Below are 23,897 nucleotides of genomic sequence, written 5' to 3'. Positions count from 1 at the left end.
TGGGTATTCTTTCCCTGCCTCCTTGTGCTCCACAACTGCTATGCTGACAGCTTTGTTATTAGCCGCCACATACAGGAGCATAGGCTCTTTATCGATCGGAGCATTCAAGATGGGCGACTCAGCCAACTACTTCTTAAGCGTCTCAAAGGCCTCGTTAGCAGCATCACTCCAGACAAAGTGGTCAGTATTTTTTATCATCTGTTCCAAAGGAATTGCCTTCTCGCCCATGCAGCTTATAAACTGGCTCAAGGTTACAATACGACCCGCCAGGCGTTGGACATCATTGATATAGGCCGACTTAGACAACGAGGTGTTGGCCTTGACCTTCTCTGGGTTAGCCTCACTGCCCCTTTCTGAAACTACAAAACCTAGCAATTTGCCTACAGGTACACCAAAACACATTGGCCAGGTTAAGCATCATCTTGTAAACCCGAAGATTGTCAAAAGTTTCCTTCAAATCATCAAGCAAGGTTTCTTTCTTCCTTGACTTAACCACAATTTCATCCACATAAGCATGAACATTACGCCCAATCTATCCACGAAAACAATTCTGAACACAAGTTGGTAAGTCGCCTAGGCACTCTTGATCCCAAAAGGCATGGAGACATAGTAGAAAGCTCCAAAGGGCATGATAAAAGCCGTTTTCTCTTGATCCTCAACTGCCATCTTAATCGGATGATAACCAGAATAAGCGTCCAGGAAGCATAGGCTCTCACTATCGTGGTTGATACGGAGGAGAGCAAATGGATTAGCCGAACAGGCTTGACTAAGATCCTTGTAATCCACACACATATGTCGTGGGCCATTTTTCTTGAGTACAAGCATAGGGTTAGCCAACCACTGAGGGTGAAAAACTTCAACGATAAAACTGGCTGCCAAGAGACGGGCTACCTCTTCTCCAATAGCTTTACGACGCTCTTCATTGAAACGACGGAGGAACTGCTTGACCGGCTTAATTTTAGGATCCACATTAAGGTGGTCCTCAGCGAACTTTCTCGGTACACCCGGCATGTCGGAGGGTTTCCATGCAAAGATGTCCCAATTCTCACAGATAAATTCAATGAGCGTGCGTTCATATTTGGGATCCATCCCAGCACCAACGGTGAACTGCTGGGATGAGTCGTCAGGGACGAAATACACTTGGTTTGTATCATCAGCCGACTTAAACTTGAGTAGATGGTCCTCTTCAGTAGTAGGCTTCTTTAGAGGGGTCATATCAGTCGGGTCAACATTGTCCTTATAGAAGTTGAGCTCCTCAGCACAAGCTGCCTCTGCATAAGCGGCATCACCTTCTTCACACTCCAAGGCGACTTTCCAATTACCATGAACTGTAATTGTCCCATTTGGCCATGGCATCTTAAGCTATAGGTAGATATAATAGGGGCGAGCCATAAATCGAGCGTGAGCCGGCCGACCAAACAGTGCATGATATGGACTCTTAATTTTGACCACCTCAAACCATAAAGTCTCTGTTCTGTAGTTGTATTCATCAGCAAAAGCTACCTCCAGGGCAATCTTCCCAATGGGATAAGCTGACTTGCCAGGCACAACGCCATGAAAAACTATAGAAGACGGCTTGAGATCCTTCTCGGTGAGATTCATCCGTCGAAAAGTGTCATAGTAAAAAATGTTGATGTTGCTGCCACCATCCATAAGTACTTTGGTGAATTTATAACCACCCACTTGGGGGGCTACCATAAGGGCCAGGTGACCCAGATTATCAACCCCCGGGCGGGTGATCCGCCCGGCTCCACGTTATTGTGTGCTCTGACCACCTTAAATAATGTGGAACACCCGGCTCAACTATGTGAACCCCCTGCTTATGAACTTTCTGATCACGCTTGCAAGTGCTTGTAGTAAAATGTGATACTGACCGATGTTTAACTGTTTAGGATTACTCTGATACCCAGACTGGTTATTTTGCTGCTGATTACCCTGACCAGACTGTCGGTTGTGATCGCCATGATTATCTTGGTTTCGATACCCGGAGTTTGAGCTACCTCCACTGAAGCCAGCTCCTAGGAAGCTGCCCGAGCCTAACCCGCCAGACAACTCGTTATCATTACCATTATGCTGAAAAGACTGGTTCTTGAAATCCTGCGTGATATAACAATCCTTTCAGGCATGATGAGATGGTTTGTTAGGATAACTGTGCTTTGGACAAGGGCCATTAAGCATTTCCTCAAGATTCCTGGACCTTCCTTCATTGAAGGGCAGCTTGCCATTACCATTACGACATTGATTCTTAAATCCAGTGTTGGTGTTAGCCACCAGATCTGACCCACCACAGGGGTGCCTGCGCTTACCACCATGACCCTGGTTGTTACCATTCTGCGCCCGGCCATGTTGTTGCTGACCCTTAGCGCCACTATTTTTCTTGCCTTTGCCTGATTTATCCTCGTCAGAACCAGGGTCCTTCATAGTATCAGAATTGACATATCTGGTAAGTACATCCATAAGCTTCCCCATATCTGTGCACTTTCTCTTAAGCCGCCCTAGCTTCTACTTAAGAGGGCCAAAGTGACAGTTCTTCTCCAAGAGCAGCACGGCTTGAGCCGCTCCAATACTGTCTGAAGAGTGTATAATGGTTGCAACCCGGCGAGCCCAATGATGGACCGGCTCATCTTCATGCTGCACACAATGCTCCAAATCCACAATTGTCATTGGCTACTTACAGGTCCCTTGAAAGTTCCTGATAAAGCACTCTTTCAGTTCCGCCCAAGTGTTGATAGAATTGTGGGGCAGGTTTTTCAACCAAGTGCGAGCCGGTCCCTCCAACATCATAGTGAAATACTTGGCGCATACTGCATCACTAATGTTAACATATCCATGGCCAGCTCGTAGCTCTCAATCCAAGCCTTTGGAGGGAGATCCACTGTGTAGTTAGGGACCTTATGGGGACCCTTGAAATCCTTAGGCATGCGCTCATTACGTAAAGCCGATACTAAACACGACACTCCAATGCTTCTGGCACTTAACCCGACTCCTATCGAAGCTGAAGGAATCACAGGCGGGGCTCATAAGCCCCCTGGTTTGTTGCCTCTACTTCTCGACGGGCCCTCGCAGCGTCCACAATCGCTTGGGAATCAGTCCTCAGATGAAGAGGAGGGCTATCATGGGGCAGGTTACAACATCGCTCACTGCTGGAGACCGCGGGCGACTCAACATGCATGCCGGTTGTAACTCTGGCTCGGGAGGGGAGTTGAGTGCACACGATTACGACTGTATGAATACTTCTCCTATTGAGCAATCGTCGTTTGAAGAAGCTCAATGGCGTTCCGTGCATCCACTGCGATGGGCGACTCCCCAGTGATAGGGAGCGCGTTGAGCCGGGTGGCCACTGCTACCATGTTATCCACTGGGTTAGAAAAATGGCCTGGTAGCATTGCAAAACGCTGGGGTGGGGGTCCGGTCCCGAGTCGGGTTTGGCACTGGCCCGTCCGTGTGGGACGGCTCTGGTTGGTGAGGCTGAGCTGCCGTCCTATTCTCGGGCACCTCTGCAGTTGATGGGGGTATAACCGGTGCTCCCAGAGTACTTGGTCCTACCCCTGGTGTGTTGAACAAATTCATGGGCTCATAAATTAAGGGCAGACCAGTCTCGTGCCTCCTTCAAAATACTGCATTGAAAGCGTTTTGATCCAGACTTAAACGCTAAGTCTCTGACTTCAGGCGCTCTGACTCTGCATAGACATGTGCCTGCAACGTGACCATGCGGGCATTCTCAGCATTGATATCCTCCTCGGGCTTGGTCATCTGCTATCGAATCTTAGCAATTTCTGTATTGCGTTCGGCCTGGTTTTTTGTAGTAACTTCAGTCGCCAGCAGGGTCGTCAGAGTCCCCATCAGGCCAGATAAAACTTGAGTCGGCTGCCTGATTGAGCCGGATGCGCCGGACGCTGCAACCGCCGGGTCAGCTGCTGCTGATGCTCCAGTCACAAAAGAATTGAGACCCGGCGTCGTTCCTGCCATGAAGATGGCGCCTCGGCATGGCGGCTCGTAGGGGTCTGGAATAATGTCACCATTGGAACAGCCCCCAAGCCCACCATCTTGGAGTTGGTAGATTGACTCTATCTCGCGGGTCAAGGACTCATTTCCTGAGTAGATGAGAGTCTCTCCTCCGGATGCAAAGTTTCCTGCAAGTTCCACTCCTTGCATAAAGCCAAAGAAGACGCGCTTCCGGCCGGCTTGGACCCGGGCGGGTTGCACGCGCCAAGCCGGCTCGACAAGGTCGATGCAGATGTCCGTCTCAGGCTCAGATCCGCCGATCTTGCCAATAAAGAAGTGGATTCCGCAGAAGGGGACCCAATACATGTACTCGATTGAGTCGGTCTCGGGGCCCTAGCCGGCGTCGTCGATGTAGAGCTTACCACGGCAACTCTTGGTCATCCTGCTGATGGCGTATCCCTCGATCCTTGGGAAAGAGCCCTTCAAGAACTTGAAACCATCGTGTGCTGGCCCCACGGTGGGCGCCAACTATCATGGTTTTAGCACGGCAAATGTCCTACTGTGAGAACTTAGACGTGAGTCCATTGCGAATGGTGATTAACTTGTCGGGGTTGAGCGGGTCGAAGAACACGAGTTTACCTAGGTGTGGCCCCTCACGGTGGAGGTAAAAACCCACTCCTACTTTTATGCTTATTGCTTGAGTATCGATTACAAGGGTGCAGATTCGCTTAACCTAGCTATCGAGTAATTGTAACTTGCCCTATTCTGTGCCAGGGACTCGCCTTTATACAGGTCGAGGCCTCTGGCTTACAAGAGTCCGGGTTGTAACATAACCCGTGACTGAGTCTGTCTCTAAGTCGCCTTGCCTTCTTTGACAAGACACAGTATGGAGGCTTGCACCTCTGGGCCGCCTGCTGCCTTTTGGCTTCGGATCCTAAGTCGACCCATCTTGTGAGCCGCCCTTCCGGTTCTGCGTCTTGATCGCTCTGGCCCATTCGTGGTCCAGCTCCAAGAGTCACTAGTAATTTAACCCGGCCTTCACAGGATGGGTTATACCGTGGGGTTATTTCCCCAACAGACTCCGTTTGGTATTGATTTTCTAAAGAAAAAAACATGCAGGAAACAGGAACTGGCACAGGGCACTGAGTTAATAGGTTAGTTCCCAAAAATGATATAAAATTGTATATAAAGCATCCAAGATTGATAATATAATACCATGAAACAATAAAAAATTATAGGTAATACATTGAAGATGTATCAGCGGCTGCGACCGGTGGACATAAAGAGGCACCCCAGCTACCGAAACTAGGTGGAATGGATGCGGCATGGGGCGGCGAAGTTTTTGGGAGGCGCGGGGCAGCCCGAGGAAGCAACAAGGAGCGGGGATTTGCGGAAACTGAAGCCCTCGAAAGTGGGTTCACGCCAAGGGAAAGGGGAGCCAGCAAACTTGGGTGAAATCCCGTATATATGGAGGAAATGGGCTCGCGGATTCGAGATCCCAGAAAAAAATTGGGGACGACCGAATTTGAAGGATCTGTTTGGGACGAGGATACAAGATGGATCTCACAAACTGGCGGTTATTATTAACGGATAGCCTGGTTTGCGGGATCTGCTACAGATGCTCTTACATGAAAAATTGTATGTTTTCGGTACAGTCTGCTTGTTTTGTGGAATGGGACCACCAGTATGGAAGTAAACTGAGATATTTCAATAGGATGGGACGAACCACAATTTTCCCTATTTGAGCAAGGCACGTAAATCATCTTGTCCGGCAAAGGTCAACATATTTATTTGGCGTACGCTACATGGCACACTTCCATGTCATGTTGCGCTCGCAAACAGACATATGAAAATTTCGCCCATTTGTCCTACTTACTCTGTTGGTTTAGAAGATACGAAGCACATGCTATTTCTCTATAATAAAGCAAAGGAGGTTTAAAAAGGCTGGGGATGGATGTATTATTGATAAAGCTTGTGAGATTGATCTCGCTAGAGAGGCGGCATTGGAGTATTTACTTCTTATACCAGACCAAGAATTGTGGATTATGTGTCATCACAATGTACATGAAATGATTTCTATCTTAATGTGGTATCTATGGTCGGAAAGACGAAAATTCATGCATAAGGAGGCAACTCGAAACACGTATCAGATCTCTACGGGGATACTAGCCCGTACGACAAACTTCGTTACCGCCTCATCTCCAAAGGCCTCTATAAAAAGGAGGGGGGCTTGCCCTCCAGTGGGCTTTGTGAAACTTTATGCTTCACCATGACTTGCTTAGGGGTACGATGGGGGCAGTCCTTACATACAACAAAGGAAGATTTATCGCTGGGGAATGGGAAGATAGACTACTGTGCGGATATCTTGATGGCTGAAGCCTTGGCTCTCAAATTCATTCTATCACTCGTGCATTGGTCGGGATGTAATCATCTTATTATTAATTCAGACAATCTAGAGGTGATTGGGACTATGAAGGATGGAGGACGATCAGCGGGTGCGGCGACGGCGATCTTCAATGATTGTTTTCATTATGCTCTGATTCCATTATTACTAGGTTCGGACATTGTAATAGAGAAGCAAATAAAGTGGCTCACTAGCTTGCTAGAATGTTAGATTTTCTTTGACTTCTGATTGGTTGACGAATCTTTAAATGAAATTGTAACAATCCTCACAAGTGATGTATTGGTTATTTCTAATGAATAAAGTTTCCAAATTTATTTTTTAAAAAGTAGGCACGAACATGTTTTAAGAGCATCTCCAACAGATGAACAAAAATAGCAGCAGTGCCCAAAAAATTATCATTTGGGTCACGTTGGAAAAAACGCCTCCAGTAGATGCCCTACATCTATATGGTGCCTAATTTTTTTAACATTGTGCTCAAAATTTTGCGACAAACCTCACCTCTAGTTGTTGCCGCAAAACCAAATCACCCCGCTGAAACTTCCCACCATCGAATCGCCTCCCACCTTCGACCGTCGCCGACCATAGATTCGACATGGAAAGCACCTTTGATGTGACCTCGACGCTGGCGGCCTCCCCGTCGGATCTGTAGCCCTTCCTCCAATGGTTTCTGCCTGTGGTGGCACCAAGCTGAAGGTCGTCTGCCACCAAGGGCTTGTGACTCCATGAACCATGGTTAACAGGGATGCACATATGGACCACACAGTCACCGCCAAGGCTCCCCTCCAGTTGAAGAAGACCGCCGCGAGATCCATCGACCATGGAAGTTGCCTGCACGAAGAAGAAGGTTGCCCCGATGCCATTGGTCCCTTTCATGGGGCAGTGGCTCCCTCGCACCGCCTAGGGCCTCTTACCCTTCCCTCCCGTTGTCGCACGAGTACAAGCTGACGTATCATGTCGCCACCATTGGTGTCCCCGACGTGTTCAGTGAAATGATCGGGAGGTAAAAAGATCCTTTCTCTGCTTTTTTCATTGTTTGTCATGGCATTCTACATTGTGTATAGAATTGTGATGTGACGTGTGTGTGCATTTTCTTCAAATTTGATGTATGCCATGTGGATGATGAAACTTTATTGCAATAAACTTGTATTGCATCTCGAGATTTTGTCTCTCAAGAATATGAAACACAAGAAGGGCACCTTCTTGACATGGAAGAGGAGGGCTTTCTTGATGCATCTCCAAATGGGATAAGTGCAAACTACACTATCAAAGAATACAAGATGTTGTGTCAAGCATGGAAGAAAATTGATCTTGATCCGGTCATTGGTATTGAGCAACCAATGTCGACTTATTGGAACCGTATGTATGAGTACTTAAAGGCACCCAACACTAGTGGCATCTATCGATCAGAAGTTTCGGTCCGACATCAATGCCAAACTATATCGCCAGAGTGTCAAATGTGGTAAGCTTGTTTGGCACAACTTGACCATATGAACCGACTGGGTAAAATGTCGATGATAAGGTGATTTTTGTTTGCATTCGTTAGTTATTTCTTCATCTCCCATATAGATTGACGACCAACTTATTCCACACTTGTGTTATGTAGCTCAACATTGCTAGTGATTTGTTTAAGGGGCACAAACAAAGAAAGGCAATGCATTCAATTTACACCATTGTTATGCGGAGATTGGAAATGATGAGAAGTGGAAGAACCACGAGTACAATGAAACGCCTGAGAGGAAGTCCAAGAGCTCAGTTTTAGATGCAACACAAGTTGACACCGATGATGATGCATCAAGTAGCGAGGATGGAAAAAGACGCCCCGCCCCCAACTTGATTGCTCCTAAGAAGAGGCTCGATGGAAGAAAGAACGACAAAGAGAAGAAGAAGTAGGGGAAGCCAATGACATGAAGGAATCATTGGACAACATCATGGTAACAAGGAAGGATATGACTGAAGAAAGTAAGAACTCCATGGCAAAGAAAGGATGGAGGGAGGGAGGCAAAGGAAAGGAGGACATCGATCAAGGAGCAGAAGATCGAGGTTGAGGATAGGAAGGTGGCCATGGAATAAATAATCAGAAGCATTATAAATGAGCAAAGAATCATGTTCATGAACACCATTTCTCTTGATGAGAAGGCGGGACCATACTTGGAGCTTTGTCGCAATCAAGTGTTGGCGATGAGGTCTAAGGGAGGCTTCATGGGAGGGTTTGGACGATTCATGGGAGGAGGCATGGGTGCCATGAGAGGATACATGGGTGACATGGGATGCATGAGTTGCGATGGTGCCAATGGAGACAACGCAAGCACTAGTGATGGCAGTTGTGGCAATGACATTTGATAGCTCTATGCATTCATGTTCTATGCACTTTCGTCTATGGTTGTGAATTCTGATGCAAGATGCTTGAATTATGTGTATTTGAACTTGAATTTGATTGTGCTTGGTTTTGTGTGTTGTTATCTTACAAAGTTTTAAATGTCATCTCATGATTTGTTTCAATAGTATGCAATTGTGGAGTAGAGAAGAAGGACAAATTTCTAGGGCACCAATTTCAGGTCATCTAGAGAAGCAAAAACTTGTGCCAAAAAAACTTATCTCCCCTCACCTAAAACCATTTTCATGGCACCAAATTTCTGGTCACCTGTTGGAGATGCTCTTAGGAGTTGGAAAACATATGAATGGAGGGAGCTCTTTTGGTCCATCGATAGCTATATGAAGAATGCTCATTCCTCTGCCGATTTGTTTTCATGTGTTAGTTTTAATCACTATCCTAGAGGCCAATAGAGCACCTCATGTTTTAGGTAAGCATGGTGAAGGTCATGTCATTTGTGTGTGGGATGGTGACCGTCTAGTTTTTTCAATTTCTGTCATTGCAGACGATTTGTCGATAATGCCCAAATAGTAATATACACCGCCATGATGACTTTTACATACGAATGGGATACCATGTATTGTACCGTATATTTCTACATTGTCTAAAAACATGTAGAATTTTGCAGGTGATGCCTTTGAATGGTTTGATGGGGCACTAACACAATAAAACTAAAATGGGCGATAAAGGTTCATGATAAAACTAAAGTTACATCAAGACTCTTCAAAGTCATCATCTCTAGCTTTACATCTTGCATATTGGCAATGAACCATGACTCTAGTGACGAAACGGTAGAAGATCAAACTGGCGTAAACTGGACTAATAGTCTTTTGAAAAGAGACGCACGAGTTGTCCACCTCGCCCGATAAGCGAGAACAAGTGTTGTGGCTGGGTACACACCTTTTGTAAATCAAGTTGTCAACTGATGATTTATCATCATGTTTGTAAAAAAAATGAGGTGCACACAGACTGGAAGGCAAGAGCCAATGACCAAAGTACACTTGACATCATTTTTCGCCACGATGTCAAGACATGCGAGAAGTGTTGGATGACAAACAACAATGTTAGTAGCAATCAACCCGTGGGTCCTAAACACTAGAAAGTCTTCATTATCGACAACGTTAACCATAATAACCGCACCATGTGCAAATATAGCTGTGAAACTTAACCAATATGTTAGAAACTGAAATCTACAATCCCACGTCTCAACATGGGGGGAAATCGATCTTCGAGATCCAAACACCACAAAACATGGTTGTTGCTAATGTTAGCCATAACATTGGCAGCATGAGGCTATAGAGCCGTGTTTTTTTGTGTGAACCTGGCTTTACTACATAAACCAAATATGTTAGAAAATCCCCAAACCCCGCATATCCACAAACTCTCCGCCTCCTAGCACCAAAGATGCAAATAGAAGGTGTGTGTGTGGGGGGGGGGGGGCATCGAAAATGACAATTCGGCCTAGAGAGTAGGGTTGTGAACTTGCATCTCACGGCAGCGGTGCAGATAATGCGAAGATAAGAGTTTTATTTTTCAACAACAAAAGGAAAAAAAAACATCTAAATGCATTCTATAGATTTTTTGAGAACTTCAATCCTATAGTCAAAAGCTTAGGTGTAAAATGAATTTTCCTCTTTTTTCATAACATGAATTTTAAACATTTGTATTCTCCAATCCTTCATTTTGTTTGAGGCACCAGCTGCTCTTTTTTTGGGCAAAAATACTGAAAGTTTTTTTTTTGAGAAAGACTGAATTTTTTTCTTAGAACAATAGACTCGACAGCTTGCGTTTTTTTTTTTTTTTTTTGAGACAAACCCGACAGCTTGCGTAATAAAGGCACCGCGAACACACGGCCCCCATAAGAGGAGGCCCAATTAGAAGTCTCCTCTCTCCACAGCAGAGTGGGTGCGCAGCCAGTCAAGCCTCCCCGGAAACCCAAAGCTAAAACCCTAGAGCTCGCGGAGGGTTTTGTCGATATGGCGACGGCGGAGCAGAAGGGGAAGAGGCCGAGGATCGAGGCGGAGGAGGGCGACCGCATCGACGACGGCCTACTGCTCTCCATCGAGAAGCTCCAGGAGATCCAGGACGAGATCGAGAGGGTGAGTCGCTTCGTTTCTCGCCTGCTGACAGCTGTCGCGGCGCGCTCCGGTTGCTCGGCCTTTGATTTTGGCGCCATTCTTTTCATTTTCGGAGCAGTTTGCACGAAGGCTGCGCGGAATTTAGGGGAATTTCAACTCCCGATTTGTTTATGTGCGAGGGGGCTGGTCTCGCCGCGAGGCAGCGTTTGGTGATCGACTGATTTGGGCGTGCCCTCGATAGGTGTATTGGGTGATTGGGTTGGAATTCTGTGCTTCCCCTCCAGGCCCAGGATTCGAGCTTTCTTAGACTTTTAGGTAGTGGTAGATATATTTGGAGACCTCTGCTTGTGCTGCTGCAGAATTGTGGCCTGTGTCCGTGTTCTCTCTTCTCTGTCGATACTTCAAATCACTTGTTCGTGAGCACACTGGATTGTAGACGTTTACAGTAGCTTTGGGTGCACTTAAATGTTTGTGAGCACTCCCAGGGCAGGGTGTGTGACAACTGCAATGGTCTATTTTAGATTCATTTTGACAGTTGGTGGTCTGAAAATACAGTAAGTTTTGAATACCTCGATTGATTGAAGTTTTGTTGTGGAAAGTAAACACAGGAATGCCAGCTAAATACTCCCATGTACATATAGAACCCCTATACTCTTCAGACCAATATAAGCTAATTTCCTTTAGGATTACAAAATGATCACATGCCTTGCTCTGCATCTTGCCTTTCTTCACAACATGCATGACATGTCAATCTCCATTACCACCAGATATGGCGCTTCTTCCACTCTGTTATATTACCAAATCAGCTTCAGCTCCTGTTTCTATGGGCTCCATACTCCCATTATGTTAAATTCTGTGTCAATGAAACTTTGTTCTGTAACTGGACTCGGTGTAAAGAGCACAGTTATGCATTCTATGTATGAGATAATGATGAAACACCAAAGGATTTGTTTGATTCCTTATTAGAGTAAGGCACCTTATCTGCTAATTAAACGGTTTTTTAATTGCTTAGTACTCTTGTCTCTCTGAAACAGAATTATTGCCTGAATACCTACAGTGACAAGAACATATTGTGAATGGACAGGCTATATCTGGCTGGAATATTTGAATGCAGTTAAATTACTAGGCAGTTAGCTTTAGGCTCCGTTTGGAAGCGAAGTTTTTGAAAAACCTAAGCATTCCAATACTACAGTTTTTTTATGCCGATGACAACAAAGACTGTAGTATCTGAAAACAGTGCCGTGTTTGGCAATCAAAGTATACAGTGTTGTATTTACTGACCGCATGAGAGATCATTTGCTGCTTTTCTCAGTTTTTTAAAAAGAGGTCCTGGCCTCTTTTTTTAATACAGCAAAAATACCACAGTTTTGTGCATACTGTGGTTTATAATACTGCCACTTTAACTAGAGCCAAACACTTCAAAGTATTTGAAACCATACTTTTCCAAAATGGTATTCTTGAAATACTTTTAAAATACTTTGGAACCAAACCCACCCTCATTGTTTTTATGGTGCCCATAAGGCGTCAGGGCGCCCTCTGATGGCAGGGCGTCGAGCTCGCCTTTGACAGCTTCATAAGGTGTCCGCCTTGGACAGCAGGGCGTCTGAATCGGCCACCTAGGCGCACCCCATGGGCTGCTCCCAGGCGGGAAAGAGTAGCCCGCGTGGAAATCTTCACGGGAAAGACTGGCTCACACGCGAATAGGTACGAGGAGGAGGGAGGGAGAGAGTATCGAACCTCCAATCCAAGCGAGAGGGATTCGATTTGTGCCCTTCCTCCTCTCTGGCTCAGCTCCTCCAGTCCTCGGGCGCAACAGCATTGTGTGGCTCCTGTACTTGTCTCACTTCTCCCTTGCCCTCCTCTGCTCTTTCTTTCATCCCCTTCCAGTGCTCTGCTTCTCCCAGTAGTGTAGCTAGATGTGCTTGGCTGCTCCTTCCCCTCTGCATCTGTTTCCTCCCAAATCTGCTTCTCCACCCACAGGGCAGCAGCCCCACCACCTCAGTTTTTAAGGCGGTAAGGCGAGGCGAGGCGCTGGGGGGGCGCCTCACCGCCTAAGCGCTAAAGCGTAAGGCGAGGCGACGCCTTAGACACGTGCATATATAATATATGGCAGCCAATTAGGAGATTTAACAACTAGCATTAACTTAATAAATTGTACATACATATATAATAGATGGCCACCAATTAGGAGATTTAACAACTAACATTAACATATAAACTGTTACCAAAGCATAGGCCTCAAATCATCTTGTGTATATGACAGAACGGCGCCTTTGAAGTTCAGCTTCATCCTCCTCATCAATATATCGCTCCATAGCTTTAAACTTTCTAGTGTTTAAGGAATTGTGCATCTCTATCCTAATCTCCATGGATGCCTCGGGACACTTATCCGCATCACTGGAACCCCCAGAAAAGTGCTGCTTTAGCCTTCTCACTCCACCATGGACTATCTTGCCACACAATGTACACTGGAGTAAATCTTTCCTCTCTAAATCTGGCCAGAACCCATACTTCCAGGCTGGATCATCTGATGTAGCTCTTCTCCTAGGATCATTGGCTAGATCCATCAGAGCAGGTACACCTGGCTACTGTCAAAGAAAAAGAGAGAAGAGCCAAATCACTAGAGCAGCCAGATCAAGCATGGGGAAGGAGAGAAGCAGTGGTGGGGCTGCTGCCTTGTGGGTGGAGAAGCAGATCTGGGAAGAAACAGATGCAGATGAGGAGCGGGCAAGCACATCTAGCTACACTGCTGTGCATAAGAGAGGCAGCACCTAACAGTTAGTAGAGGAGCTGTGCATAACAGAGCAGGCAAGCATGGCAAGCTACACTGCTGGATGGAAGAAAGAGGAGAGGGGGAAAGGGGGGAGAAGAGAGGGCTGAATTCATACCTTGATGTGGTGCTGATCTGCTGGAAGAGGGTTGCGCCAGAGGAGGATGGGGAGGAGCTGCAGCCAGAGAGGAGGGGGAGGAACTGTGGCCGGAGGGAGGAGGCTGGCGGCTGCCGCAGATCTGAGGAGGAAGCCTCCGTCAATGGTCCAGAGAGGAGACAGGAGAGACCTCTCGCGTCGATTCACTCTCTCTTTCCCCTTCTCATAACTGGTCGCACCTGAACCAATGTTTCCCGCGCCTGTGTTCCCGCCCAGGTCAGTTTTCCCGCCTGCAATCTCTGTTTCCCTGCCTGACAAGCTAAGGCGTCCGATTTGGTCTGAGGCGTGCAAGGCGGCGCTAAGGCGGACGCTTCAGACGCCTTACAGCCTAAGGCGGACGCCTTACACGACTGTCTAAGGCAAGGCCGACGCCCTGAGCCTGGAGGGCGCCCTGACGCCTAGGCGTCGCCTAAGCGACGCCTTACGGACGCCTTAAAAACAGAGGTGGCTGGTAATGCTTATGATCTCCAATGATCCTATGAGAAGAGCTACATCCAATGATCCAGCTTGGAAGTATGGATTCTGGCCAGATTTAGAGTGCCATATATTATATATTTATGTGTCTAAGGTGTCGCCTCACCTTACGCTTTAAGTGCTTAAAAAGGTGAGGCGGGGGTACAGCGCCTCGCCTTACCACCTTACAAAATTGGTTAGCTTATATAGATTCATTTACTGCAGGTTAACGAGGAAGCCAGTGATAAAGTCTTGGAGGTGGAACAGAAGTACAATGAAGTTCGCAGGCCAGTTTATACTCGACGGAATGAAATTATCAAGGAAATTCCGGACTTCTGGTTGACTGCGGTTTGTAATATGTTCTATGCTGATTCATATGTCGTCTGTTTATTTCCTGAAACTGCTGATTGGTATAGTCTCATCCTTACTAATTCATGCATTTCCGCTGCAGTTTCTAAGCCATCCTATGCTTGGTGAACTTCTGACTGAAGATGATCAAAAGGTACATTGTTTTGTTCAAAGTTTAACATCTACACTCTTTAACTTATAGCATTTGTATCAAATGTGGCAACAAGTAATAAAATACTAAATTACTATATCAGATTTGCTGAGTAATTATGTGGAACCATACTCATACTATTTGATCACTTTTGTTCCATTGTAGATATTCAAACACTTGGTGTCTATCGATGTGAATGAGTTTCAAGATATTAAATCAGGCTACTCCATTACTCTTGTAAGCTTCTTTTGCATCTACAAGCTATGGTTTCCTTCCCTTTGCTTACATGTTTTGAACTTGAACTGGCAGGCATTCTCTTCTAATCCATATTTTGAAGATACAAAGCTTACAAAAACATGTTCGTTCAGTGATGATGGGAAAATAACTGTGAAGGCCACCACCATTAATTGGAAGGATGGAATGGTACTATGCCTCGTTAATCGTATAAGCGCTTCAGCAAAGATGCTTCTGTATGTAAAATTAGATCTAACGAGTTTTCCAATAATACATTAAGGATATTGCAAATGGAAAGGCATACATGGAGAATGGGGAGAAACGACTATTGATTGATGAGAGGTTGGTATTTTTTTTTTATCTTCTTCTTTGCTATAAATTATTAAATTTTTCTTCATGCCTTATCTGTACTATATGATTCATTCCAACATAGAGAGACGTCATCATTCCATTCGAGTTATAATATGCAAGTATGAAATTTGTGAAGAGGATTCATGTTCTGTTTTCTTTTCCTTTTTTTTGTTTTGCAGTTTCTTCACTTGGTTCAATGATGCAAAGAACAAAAGTTTTTCTGATGGAGTGATGGATGAGGTATAGGATTACGTTTCTCCTATGCTTGTAGCTCCTGCTAAATCAGGATTATTTCAATTGATCAGAAGTTTTGTCTCTCTGAAGTCTGGCAGATAGAATGGCATAAATTTGGAACTCTAATTCTTCCTCTTGATTTATTTTCTGAGAAATTCCAATCATGCAGGTGGCAGATGTTATCAAGGAAGAATTGTGGCCTAATCCTTTGAAGTATTTTAACAATGTTAGTGCTTCTAGTGTGATATAAGTGGTTTATTTATTGGGTCCTATTTTTTTTTATTGTGGATCTTTGTGTCATGTCCCTCGAATCTTCCATTGCAGGAGGCTGAAGATGAATTTGAAGATGACAAGGATGAAGAGGTAATCCTGTTTTCTTTATCAGCAGTTCCATACTTCCATTACCTCTGTATATATGATACTCCTTGGGTGTGTGCCCTTGTGCAATACTCCCTCCGTCTCGTAATGTAAGACGTTTTTTGACACTACAATAGAGTCAAAAAACGTCTTACATTATGGGACGGAGGGAGTAGTTCATAACGTTCTTGTAGTTCATTTGCAATGGTGTACAATATCCTGATACTCATGCAATAATGCATAACCACCTCAGTTATCATGATGGCTTGTTTGACTTCTCAATGCATATTTACTGTTCATACCACGACACTATGCATCATCTGTTCATCACAGGTGCTCTAACCCCAACAGCAAAAGGAATTTAGGATGACATTAGCATGCCATGCACTACACATCTGACATTTTGCCCAACTTCCTTAAATTTGCTAGCTGGCATTGTGCTCTCATGAGGCCTGAAGGAAATGAGTTTGAGTTGGTGATGTCACTTGGGGCCTTATTTTTGTTTTATGCACATGAATTTAAAATTGAGCCTGACGCTGTTTGCCAGAGTTTCGTTGCACTTTATCTCTTCTGTACATGTATTTATCATTCTTTTGCAACTTCTATAGGGATTTGATGAAGATGACGATGATGAAGATGAAGAAGAGGAGGAAGATGATGAGGAGTGAAGCCTTCTTTCATGCTGAATTTCAATTGGCTTCGACAACTCCCGTGCATGTAGAGTGGAGATCCCGGTTCTCCTGGGGACTGAAAAGCAAGGTGTCCCCTTTTGTGGTGTTTTGTTGCTTGACTTAGCTGGATCTGTAGGATTCTAAGCTTGATCTGTGGGAACTTGTTTTGATCTGCTCATACATTTGGAGTCCTGCAGATTCCCATATGTGGCACTTCAAAGTATATTGTTATTGTGGGATGTAGTAGTTCCGGATATGCAAGGTGTCTGTTTCCTGAGATACAGTTGCTTTAACGACGGTTAGTCGACAATATTTAACTAACTTATATGGTAGTACAAAATTCATGGCGTATTTCAGTTACTCCTCGACAGTACCATTTTTGTATCACATCATTCACGTATTTTTAAACTGTTTGTTGATCAAAGTTTTTTTTTTCCTTCGAGGTGTTGATGAAAGCTAGAGCGTGTTACATTTGCAGAAGGATGGAGTATATTTATTCCAGGGAGTGAGGGTATTTTACAGCCCGTCTGTCTTGGAGAGCCTATAGATCAGGCACCTATTTTTTTTTATTTTGTCAGTCACTTTTATCCTGAACGGCCCAAAACATACCGATACGTTCGTCTTCAACCCCTCCCCTCTAATTAAGTTTCTTCCTCGCGCTCCACCTGAGAGGTCCTAGCCCAGCCTCGGTGTGGCCGACGCTCATCGCTGCCGCTCCCCACGTTGTCCCCACCTTTAGCCATGTGCTGCGAGGAATGGGAGAGCCTATAGATCAAGCACATAATTCTTTTTTATTTCGTCGATCACTTTTATCCTGAACTAGATCTTCATCCAACGGCCCAAAACATATCAATATGTTCATCTTCAACCTCCTATCCTTCCTCGCATAGCCGCCTGCCTACCTAGGCCTAAGTGCATGCCTCCACCCCCCACGGCTGGTGGCTACTGCCGCCACGCCGCTGAGTTGTTGTCACCCCAACCCCCTCCCCTCCAATTAAGTTTCTTCCTCGCCTCCACCTGAGAGGGCCTAGCTCGGCCTCGGCGTAACCGACACTCATCGCTGTCGCTCCTCACGTTGTCCCCGCCTTTGGCCACGTGCTGTGAGGAATTTACCGACGCATGAAAACATTCCAGGCGTATGACAATTAGCAAAGCCAGCAAGAGATTGATGCCACCTGCAATGTCAATGTTGCGCTCTCTTGTGGGCATAAAAACCTATCATCGAACCAATACCAAATTAAAATGAAGTGGATTTTCGGTTTGTTAGTTCTGCATCTGGTTACGCAAATTTGGTTGTAGATCTTGCAACCAAGTTTTACTAATTCCACCTTGTTTTGTTTGCAACTGAGTTTTGCAATAAAGAGTACTTGATGTCAAAAAAAAACACCTCGTTCGTTAACCATCATTTGGCATTGGAAATTTGGAATCCAGACGTTTTGTTGTTCGGCCCACCGGGTTCAGTATTGCCGATTGGCCCCCCAAATCCCAGCCCCCTACGGCCCCTTCCACGGGATGGCGCTGCGACTGATCTCGAGGCCTACTCGCCGCTGATAGGCATTCTCACCGCCGGTGATTCCTCCTCTCCATTTCATCACCTTCCCGACCCAGGTCTCCTCTGCCCTACTCCTTTTCTAGCCCTAATCCCCACCGAACGGATCCAGACCCGCCTGATTCTCCACCAAGCTGGCGTAGGGTCCTCCCGCCGTGCACCGTGACGCCCGTGCGCGCCGCCGCCGACGTCTCCGCGTGCGGCGCATTACCCCGCCTCCGCCGCCACTCGGCTCCGTCTCCCCACGCACACGCCTCAGCGCTCCAGGTATCCAGCCTCTGAATCCCGTCTAAACCCCCTTTTTCCGGTTTGACCCCGTTAAAAGCAATTTTTGTTGCGGAAACCGATTTTTTTTTAAACATGCTCTGGCTGCCTGGCTGCAGGAAGGAAGGAAGCGGAGCAACCGCTCGCACGGCGTAGCATCCACGCAGCCGCGGTGGCGTAGCATCGACGCGCGGCGAGTTCGCTCCCCTCCCTCCCCCCCCGGCCGCCTATAAAACTCGCTCGAATCGTGAACCCGCCCGTCTCCGGCTCTCCCCAACCCCTGTCTTCTCCCAGGCTCCAGAACCTCGTTTTGCCGTCTAGTCGCAGGACTCCCGAGGCTCGGAAGATGGCCGGCGAGAGCAGCATCAGGCGGCCCCTCTTCGGCGGCGCCATCTCCACCGCCTTCCCCGCCCGGTTCCAGGTACTGCAACACCCTTCTCCCTCGCACACATCCCTTGCTCCTCATCCTCCTGCTCGCGCTTACGCCGTTTCTGTTTGGTTTGGTTCAGGATGTGAGCAACATTCGCGAGGTCCCCGACCACCAGGTTCGTCTGATTCTCCCTTGCACGGTTTCGTTTGGAGCGCGCTGGTTGGGGCGTTCCCGTACTGATGGGTGTGTGTGGTTCTGCTGCGTACGCAGGAAGTTCTCGTTGATCCCGCTCGTGACGAGAGCCTCATCTTCGAGCTGCTTGACCTCAAGGGCGAGGTGGAGGACGGCGGCAGCGCGCTCTGGTTCCTGCGCGACGTCGCCAACGAGCAAGATGCGGCGGATAACTTGGTAATGTCCTGGCTTCACTCTGTGAATAGCTGGCAACTAGGCCCTATAAATTTCGATTCATTGCCGTTACAGTTCTCGTGCTTGGCTTTCTGTCCCAAACAACAACCGTATTCTTCTTTCGACAATAAAATGAACTGCATTCACGAATTCTTTGTCTTCTTCATGTGCATTGGATGGTCATGAACTCATGGTTGTTAATTTTCTGATCCAAGTGGATTTTAGCCATAGACAGAGGCATGTTGGTAACTTATCTCTTTTTTTTGTCGGTTAGGTGGTCGAGCACTCTGGGACAATTGAACTAGCTGGTCTGCGCTCCGGGGAAGCACCTGCAGTGGCTGGAACTGCAATTGGCAAGCTGGTAAGCAAATGTCCTGTGCCATATCCAGATTTCCCTGCTCGTTCCCTTCAATCGATCTCCAGTCGATTAGTTTTCGCCTGTGCTTCCCTGGATACGATAGCATTAGTTGCACAAGTCATCTCAGTCTCATAGTTTGATATTTCTGTTCCATCGGTATTCATTTATATGATGATGATCACTTCGCACTGAATGGGCCTGTGAATAAAAGGTACTTAAGGATCTGACGCTTGATTTCGGCATTATGTAGGCTGTTTCAAAAGGGAGGCAAGGCAGAGAAGCACAGAACATTGTTCGAGTGAGTACACCCATCCCTTGGAATTATGCTTAAATAGTTGATGTTTGTTATTTCAACTGAGTGTTGACTACCTTTGCAGCTTTATTTGGCAAACATACGTCTCAAGAATGCAGCAACTGATGTAGTTATCACCGCATATGAGCCACTGTTGATAAAGTAAGCTGAGCACATCAGTATGACATACTTCCTATGATTAATGGGATTTTAAAAGCAATCCTATTTTTTTTTGTTACTTAAGTAGAAAATCTTATTTAGATATGGCATCACAGCTAGTACTGTTCGTTTCTTAATTTCTGTGATTATAATCAAGTGATATCTTAGGAGAACTGTATTATTTGATATAAGCTTTCCTTGCATAAATCTGATATATATCGACATGTTTGAATGACAATAGATAACTTCTTATGCAGTAGCAATTATGCTTACTAATCATGTGTTTTTTCAAACTCCTTTGTCTCTGTCATCTTTATAATACAGAAAGATAGGCCTGCTGTGCTAAAATATTTCAGTCAGTTTTCTACCTAAGCTAGGCACGTTGAATACGATTGTATATCGTAGTAGTGTCAATGGCAAAACTAAAATATGAAAAAAAAAACTGTCCTGATGATGGAACAGCAGCTTTCTTCAATTTTCCACCTAGGCTAGTCATGTTGAATGCTATAATAGTACTACGGGGAGGCCAAAATGCCAAAACTAGATTGTATTTTTCAGCTGAAATGCAGATGAAACAGTGTAATGATGCATCACAGGTAATGTGGAGATAGTCATATAAGATCTGAGTAAAAGCAAATAAAATTAGTATGGACTTGCATATCCAAGTTAACGACTAGCTAGGTTATCGATGCCTTTATTTTAAGCTCCGGTATTATGTTTGTGCTGCCCACTTCTCCAATGTTACAGCTGCCCCTTGAATGATGTGTTTTCCTGTCATTTTTATTTCAGTCCTTTGAGTGAAAGTGCCCAGGCAGTTGCAGCTGGACCAGCAGTACCCGCAGAACAAGCAGGATGCTTGCCAATGTCGGAGGTGTTCAGACTTGCAGTGATGAACTTTGATGTCCATGATTGGAACCTTTTCAATGGCAGCGGTTGAAGCAGAGAGGGTAACATCTCAGTGCTAGAGTGATTCTTAAAAAGGTGTTCTGCAAGAGAGTGTTTGGGGAATGTACTTTCCTTAGCAAAAACTAGTCTCTGAATTTTCCTTCAGAGTAGTTTTTCTTTTCCTGAAAGTGCCATCACTTAGCGTATGTAGTGTCATCCAAATAACCCTGGTTGAAGTTCAATATATCATGTTAGCTTGCACTAGAATTTACTTGAATGGTTCTTAGTACTTGCTATTTCATCGATAAAGACTGCATATATCTCATCATGGGGCATTGAGTAGAGAGAGCTCAACTCTGAATTCTAAATATCTTGATTCTATTAAGTTAGACACGGGCCATTTGAGTGCTTCAGAGCGGAAAGACACCCCTGTGGTCTGTCCGTATGGTCTGCAATATTTATCCCTCAAGATTTCCATATATTCTTGACCACTCACACACTTTGATTGGCACCAAGCATATAGGATGGCAAACATGTGAACCATGATGTCCGACGAAAATACAACCCACAAAAGTTGTGGGTCTACTCTCTAAGTAGTTCATGCCATCATCCACCTAGGTTTGACGCACAGATCGCAATCTCTTATCTTGTGAGTCAATTTGTGTGGATAACTCTGATAATGAGTTTCGCAAAAATAACATAAAAACTCTGATAATGGGCTGCATGGTTGTGCTCCCTTAAATTTTGCAATTGCCATTAGAAGTTCAAACTTTTCATTTTATGGTAACTTTCGTGTATGGTTCAAACTTTTCTTTGTGAGTTGATCATGCATTTTTAGATAGCAATAAAGGTGAAAATGATGGGAAGGTTCCAAATCCAAGAACGAGTTGAATTCTACATCAGAACCTGGCAAACGATAGTATATATTACAGATGCACAGCGTTGAGACTTCCTTTGCAGGAAGTCTATTATAATCCGTGTCTGGACACTGAAAAATCAGAGAAAGAAAAAAGAAGAACAAGAAAAGAAAGGAAAAAAAAGAAGCTGTTGGGAGTTCGATACTCTGAATTCTCATTACAAAGAATCGATCATCCGTGACGATGGCTGGGGAAAATTTCGAGAGGAGTCACTTCACAGGGCAATGCCGCCGTCCGGCGTTCACTTCCATTGGTTGGCGACGATGTCGGCGAGGTCGACGACCCTCTGGGAGTAACCCCACTCGTTGTCGTACCACGCGATGACCTTGACCATGTCGTCTCCCATGACCATGCTGAGCGACGCGTCGATGGTGGAGGACACGTCGGAGCACCTGAAGTCGACGGACACGAGCGGCTCGTCGCAGACGTCGAGGATGCCCTTGAGCTCGTTGGCGGCGGCGTCGCGGAACGCCTGGTTCACCTCCTCGGCGAGGGTCTTCTTGGAGACCTGCACCACAAGGTCGACCACGGACACGTTGGGGGTGGGCACCCGGAGCGCGATCCCGTTGAGCTTGCCCTTGAGGTTGGGCAGCACCAGCGCCACGGCCTTGGCCGCGCCGGTGGAGGTGGGCACGATGTTGAGCGCCGCGGCGCGGGCACGGCGCAGGTCGCGGTGGCTCGCGTCCAGCAGCCTCTGGTCGCCGGTGTATGAGTGGGTGGTGGTCATGGTTCCCTTGATGATGCCTGCGCCATTGCCACCTCCATTTTTTAGTTACTCAAAGAAGTAGATTCAGCTGAGACTTGAGAGACAGAGGGGACGGGCACGTACCGAACTTTTGGTCGAGCACCTTGACGAAGGGGGCGAGGCAGTTGGTGGTGCAGGAGGCGTTGCTGATGATGGTGTCGGCGTGGGTGTAGAGGTCGGCGTTGACGCCGCAGACGTAGGTGGGGATGTCGCCCTTGCCGGGTGCGGTGATGAGCACCTTCTTGGCGCCGGCCTCGAGATGCTTGCCCGCGCCGGCGCGGTCGACGAAGACGCCGGTGCCCTCGATGACGAGGTCGATGCCCATCTCACCCCACGGCAGGTTGGAGGGGTTGCGGTCGGACACCACCTTGATCACCTTGCCGTCGACGGAGATGGCGTTGTCGCCCACGGGCTTGACGTCCGCGTCGAAGATGCCGAGCGTGGAGTCGTACTTGAGGAGGTGGGACGCCTGCTTCACGCCTCCGGTGTCGTTGATGGCGATGACCTCCAGCGGCGAGCTGTCGCCGCGCCCGTGCCAGCACCGCAGGAAGTTGCGCCCGATGCGCCCGAACCCGTTGATCGCCACCTTGAGCTTGGCCTCCGTCGGCGCCTTCCGCGACCCGCCGCTGGTGCTCACCTGCAAGCACAGCACCGCCGCGTCACACACACGCTCCCATGGCATGCGACCAAGCAAGCAACTACATTCCACCGATCATGTCATACCGCGTATGTCCTGAAGGAGACCGCGGACATGAAGTCGTCGGAGGTGGCATTCCGCCGGAGCGGCAGCGACGACGAGCTCCTCAGCCCGGAGAACTCCAGCATGCCCCCCTGGATCGAGTAATCACAGATGATGGCAGTCCAGTTACATAACCGTGCGTGACAAACAGGGAAGCAGTACGCAACGCAAGCATGGAATGGAACATGAACAGCATACCTGGAGTGGCGCCATGGCCGTGGAGAGCATGGGCGACGCCATGTCCAAAGGATCTGATCAGATAGGGGGGAAGATCAAGGACGGTGAGGCGGGCGTGGCTGTATATACGAGTTAGGGGATTGGAGCTTGTGGTGCACGCGGGGTGGGAATTGAGATCGTGAGGCCGCGATTGGGCGATAGATGAGATTTTGGATAGCCCAATGTATGGCTGCCAGTGCCCGCCATCGCGGCTCCCACACTTCGCTATTCCGGTCGATATGTGGCTTTTCTCTTCTTCATTCATGCGACCCTTCCTTCGTCATGTGCCTGATCGCATATGTTTTTTTCTTGTTCTTTTGTGATTTTTTTTTCTTTCGAGGATTTTGTGATTATTGTTGCAATGTACATACATCGTGTATTGTTGATGTAATGCTCGCTCGATGGATATTCTGCGTTCCATCCTCGGGACGTCGAGCAGAGCACCGTTCCGATCGGGGTTTCGGGGGTGACTCC

At 46.7% G+C, this 23,897-nt stretch overlaps 3 protein-coding genes across 3 annotated transcripts; 2 read left to right on the top strand and 1 right to left on the bottom strand.

The window, feature by feature from the left end:
- Nucleotides 1-10,595: 10,595 nt before the first annotated feature.
- Nucleotides 10,596-16,875, top strand: LOC123045660 (NAP1-related protein 1). Its single transcript, XM_044468803.1, has 10 exons — nt 10,596-10,819; nt 14,404-14,526; nt 14,630-14,680; nt 14,843-14,914; nt 14,987-15,100; nt 15,192-15,253; nt 15,442-15,502; nt 15,666-15,722; nt 15,821-15,859; nt 16,462-16,875. The coding sequence occupies exons 1-10, from the start codon at nt 10,697-10,699 to the stop codon at nt 16,519-16,521; spliced, it is 762 nt and encodes a 253-aa protein (XP_044324738.1). The 5' UTR covers nt 10,596-10,696; the 3' UTR covers nt 16,522-16,875.
- Nucleotides 16,876-17,983: 1,108 nt separating this feature from the next.
- Nucleotides 17,984-21,077, top strand: LOC123045659 (ran guanine nucleotide release factor). Its single transcript, XM_044468802.1, has 8 exons — nt 17,984-18,340; nt 18,457-18,758; nt 18,847-18,882; nt 18,978-19,115; nt 19,387-19,473; nt 19,721-19,768; nt 19,848-19,924; nt 20,711-21,077. Exons 2-8 carry the CDS (start codon nt 18,684-18,686, stop codon nt 20,856-20,858), a joined length of 609 nt encoding a protein of 202 aa, XP_044324737.1. The 5' UTR covers nt 17,984-18,340; nt 18,457-18,683; the 3' UTR covers nt 20,859-21,077.
- A 631-nt stretch (nt 21,078-21,708) lies between these two features.
- On the bottom strand, nt 21,709-23,686 carry LOC123045658 (glyceraldehyde-3-phosphate dehydrogenase A, chloroplastic). The gene is made up of 4 exons (XM_044468801.1): nt 23,406-23,686; nt 23,192-23,299; nt 22,553-23,105; nt 21,709-22,467 (listed from the first exon to the last, which is right to left on the bottom strand). Exons 1-4 carry the CDS (start codon nt 23,445-23,447, stop codon nt 21,965-21,967), a joined length of 1,206 nt encoding a protein of 401 aa, XP_044324736.1. The 5' UTR covers nt 23,448-23,686; the 3' UTR covers nt 21,709-21,964.
- Between the last annotated feature and the right edge of the window lie 211 nt (nt 23,687-23,897).

The sequence above is a fragment of the Triticum aestivum genome, chromosome 2B (assembly GCF_018294505.1).
Source record: "Triticum aestivum cultivar Chinese Spring chromosome 2B, IWGSC CS RefSeq v2.1, whole genome shotgun sequence".
In the NCBI taxonomy this organism is placed as follows: domain Eukaryota; kingdom Viridiplantae; phylum Streptophyta; class Magnoliopsida; order Poales; family Poaceae; genus Triticum; species Triticum aestivum.
This window is presented reverse-complemented; position numbering and strand designations above follow the sequence as displayed.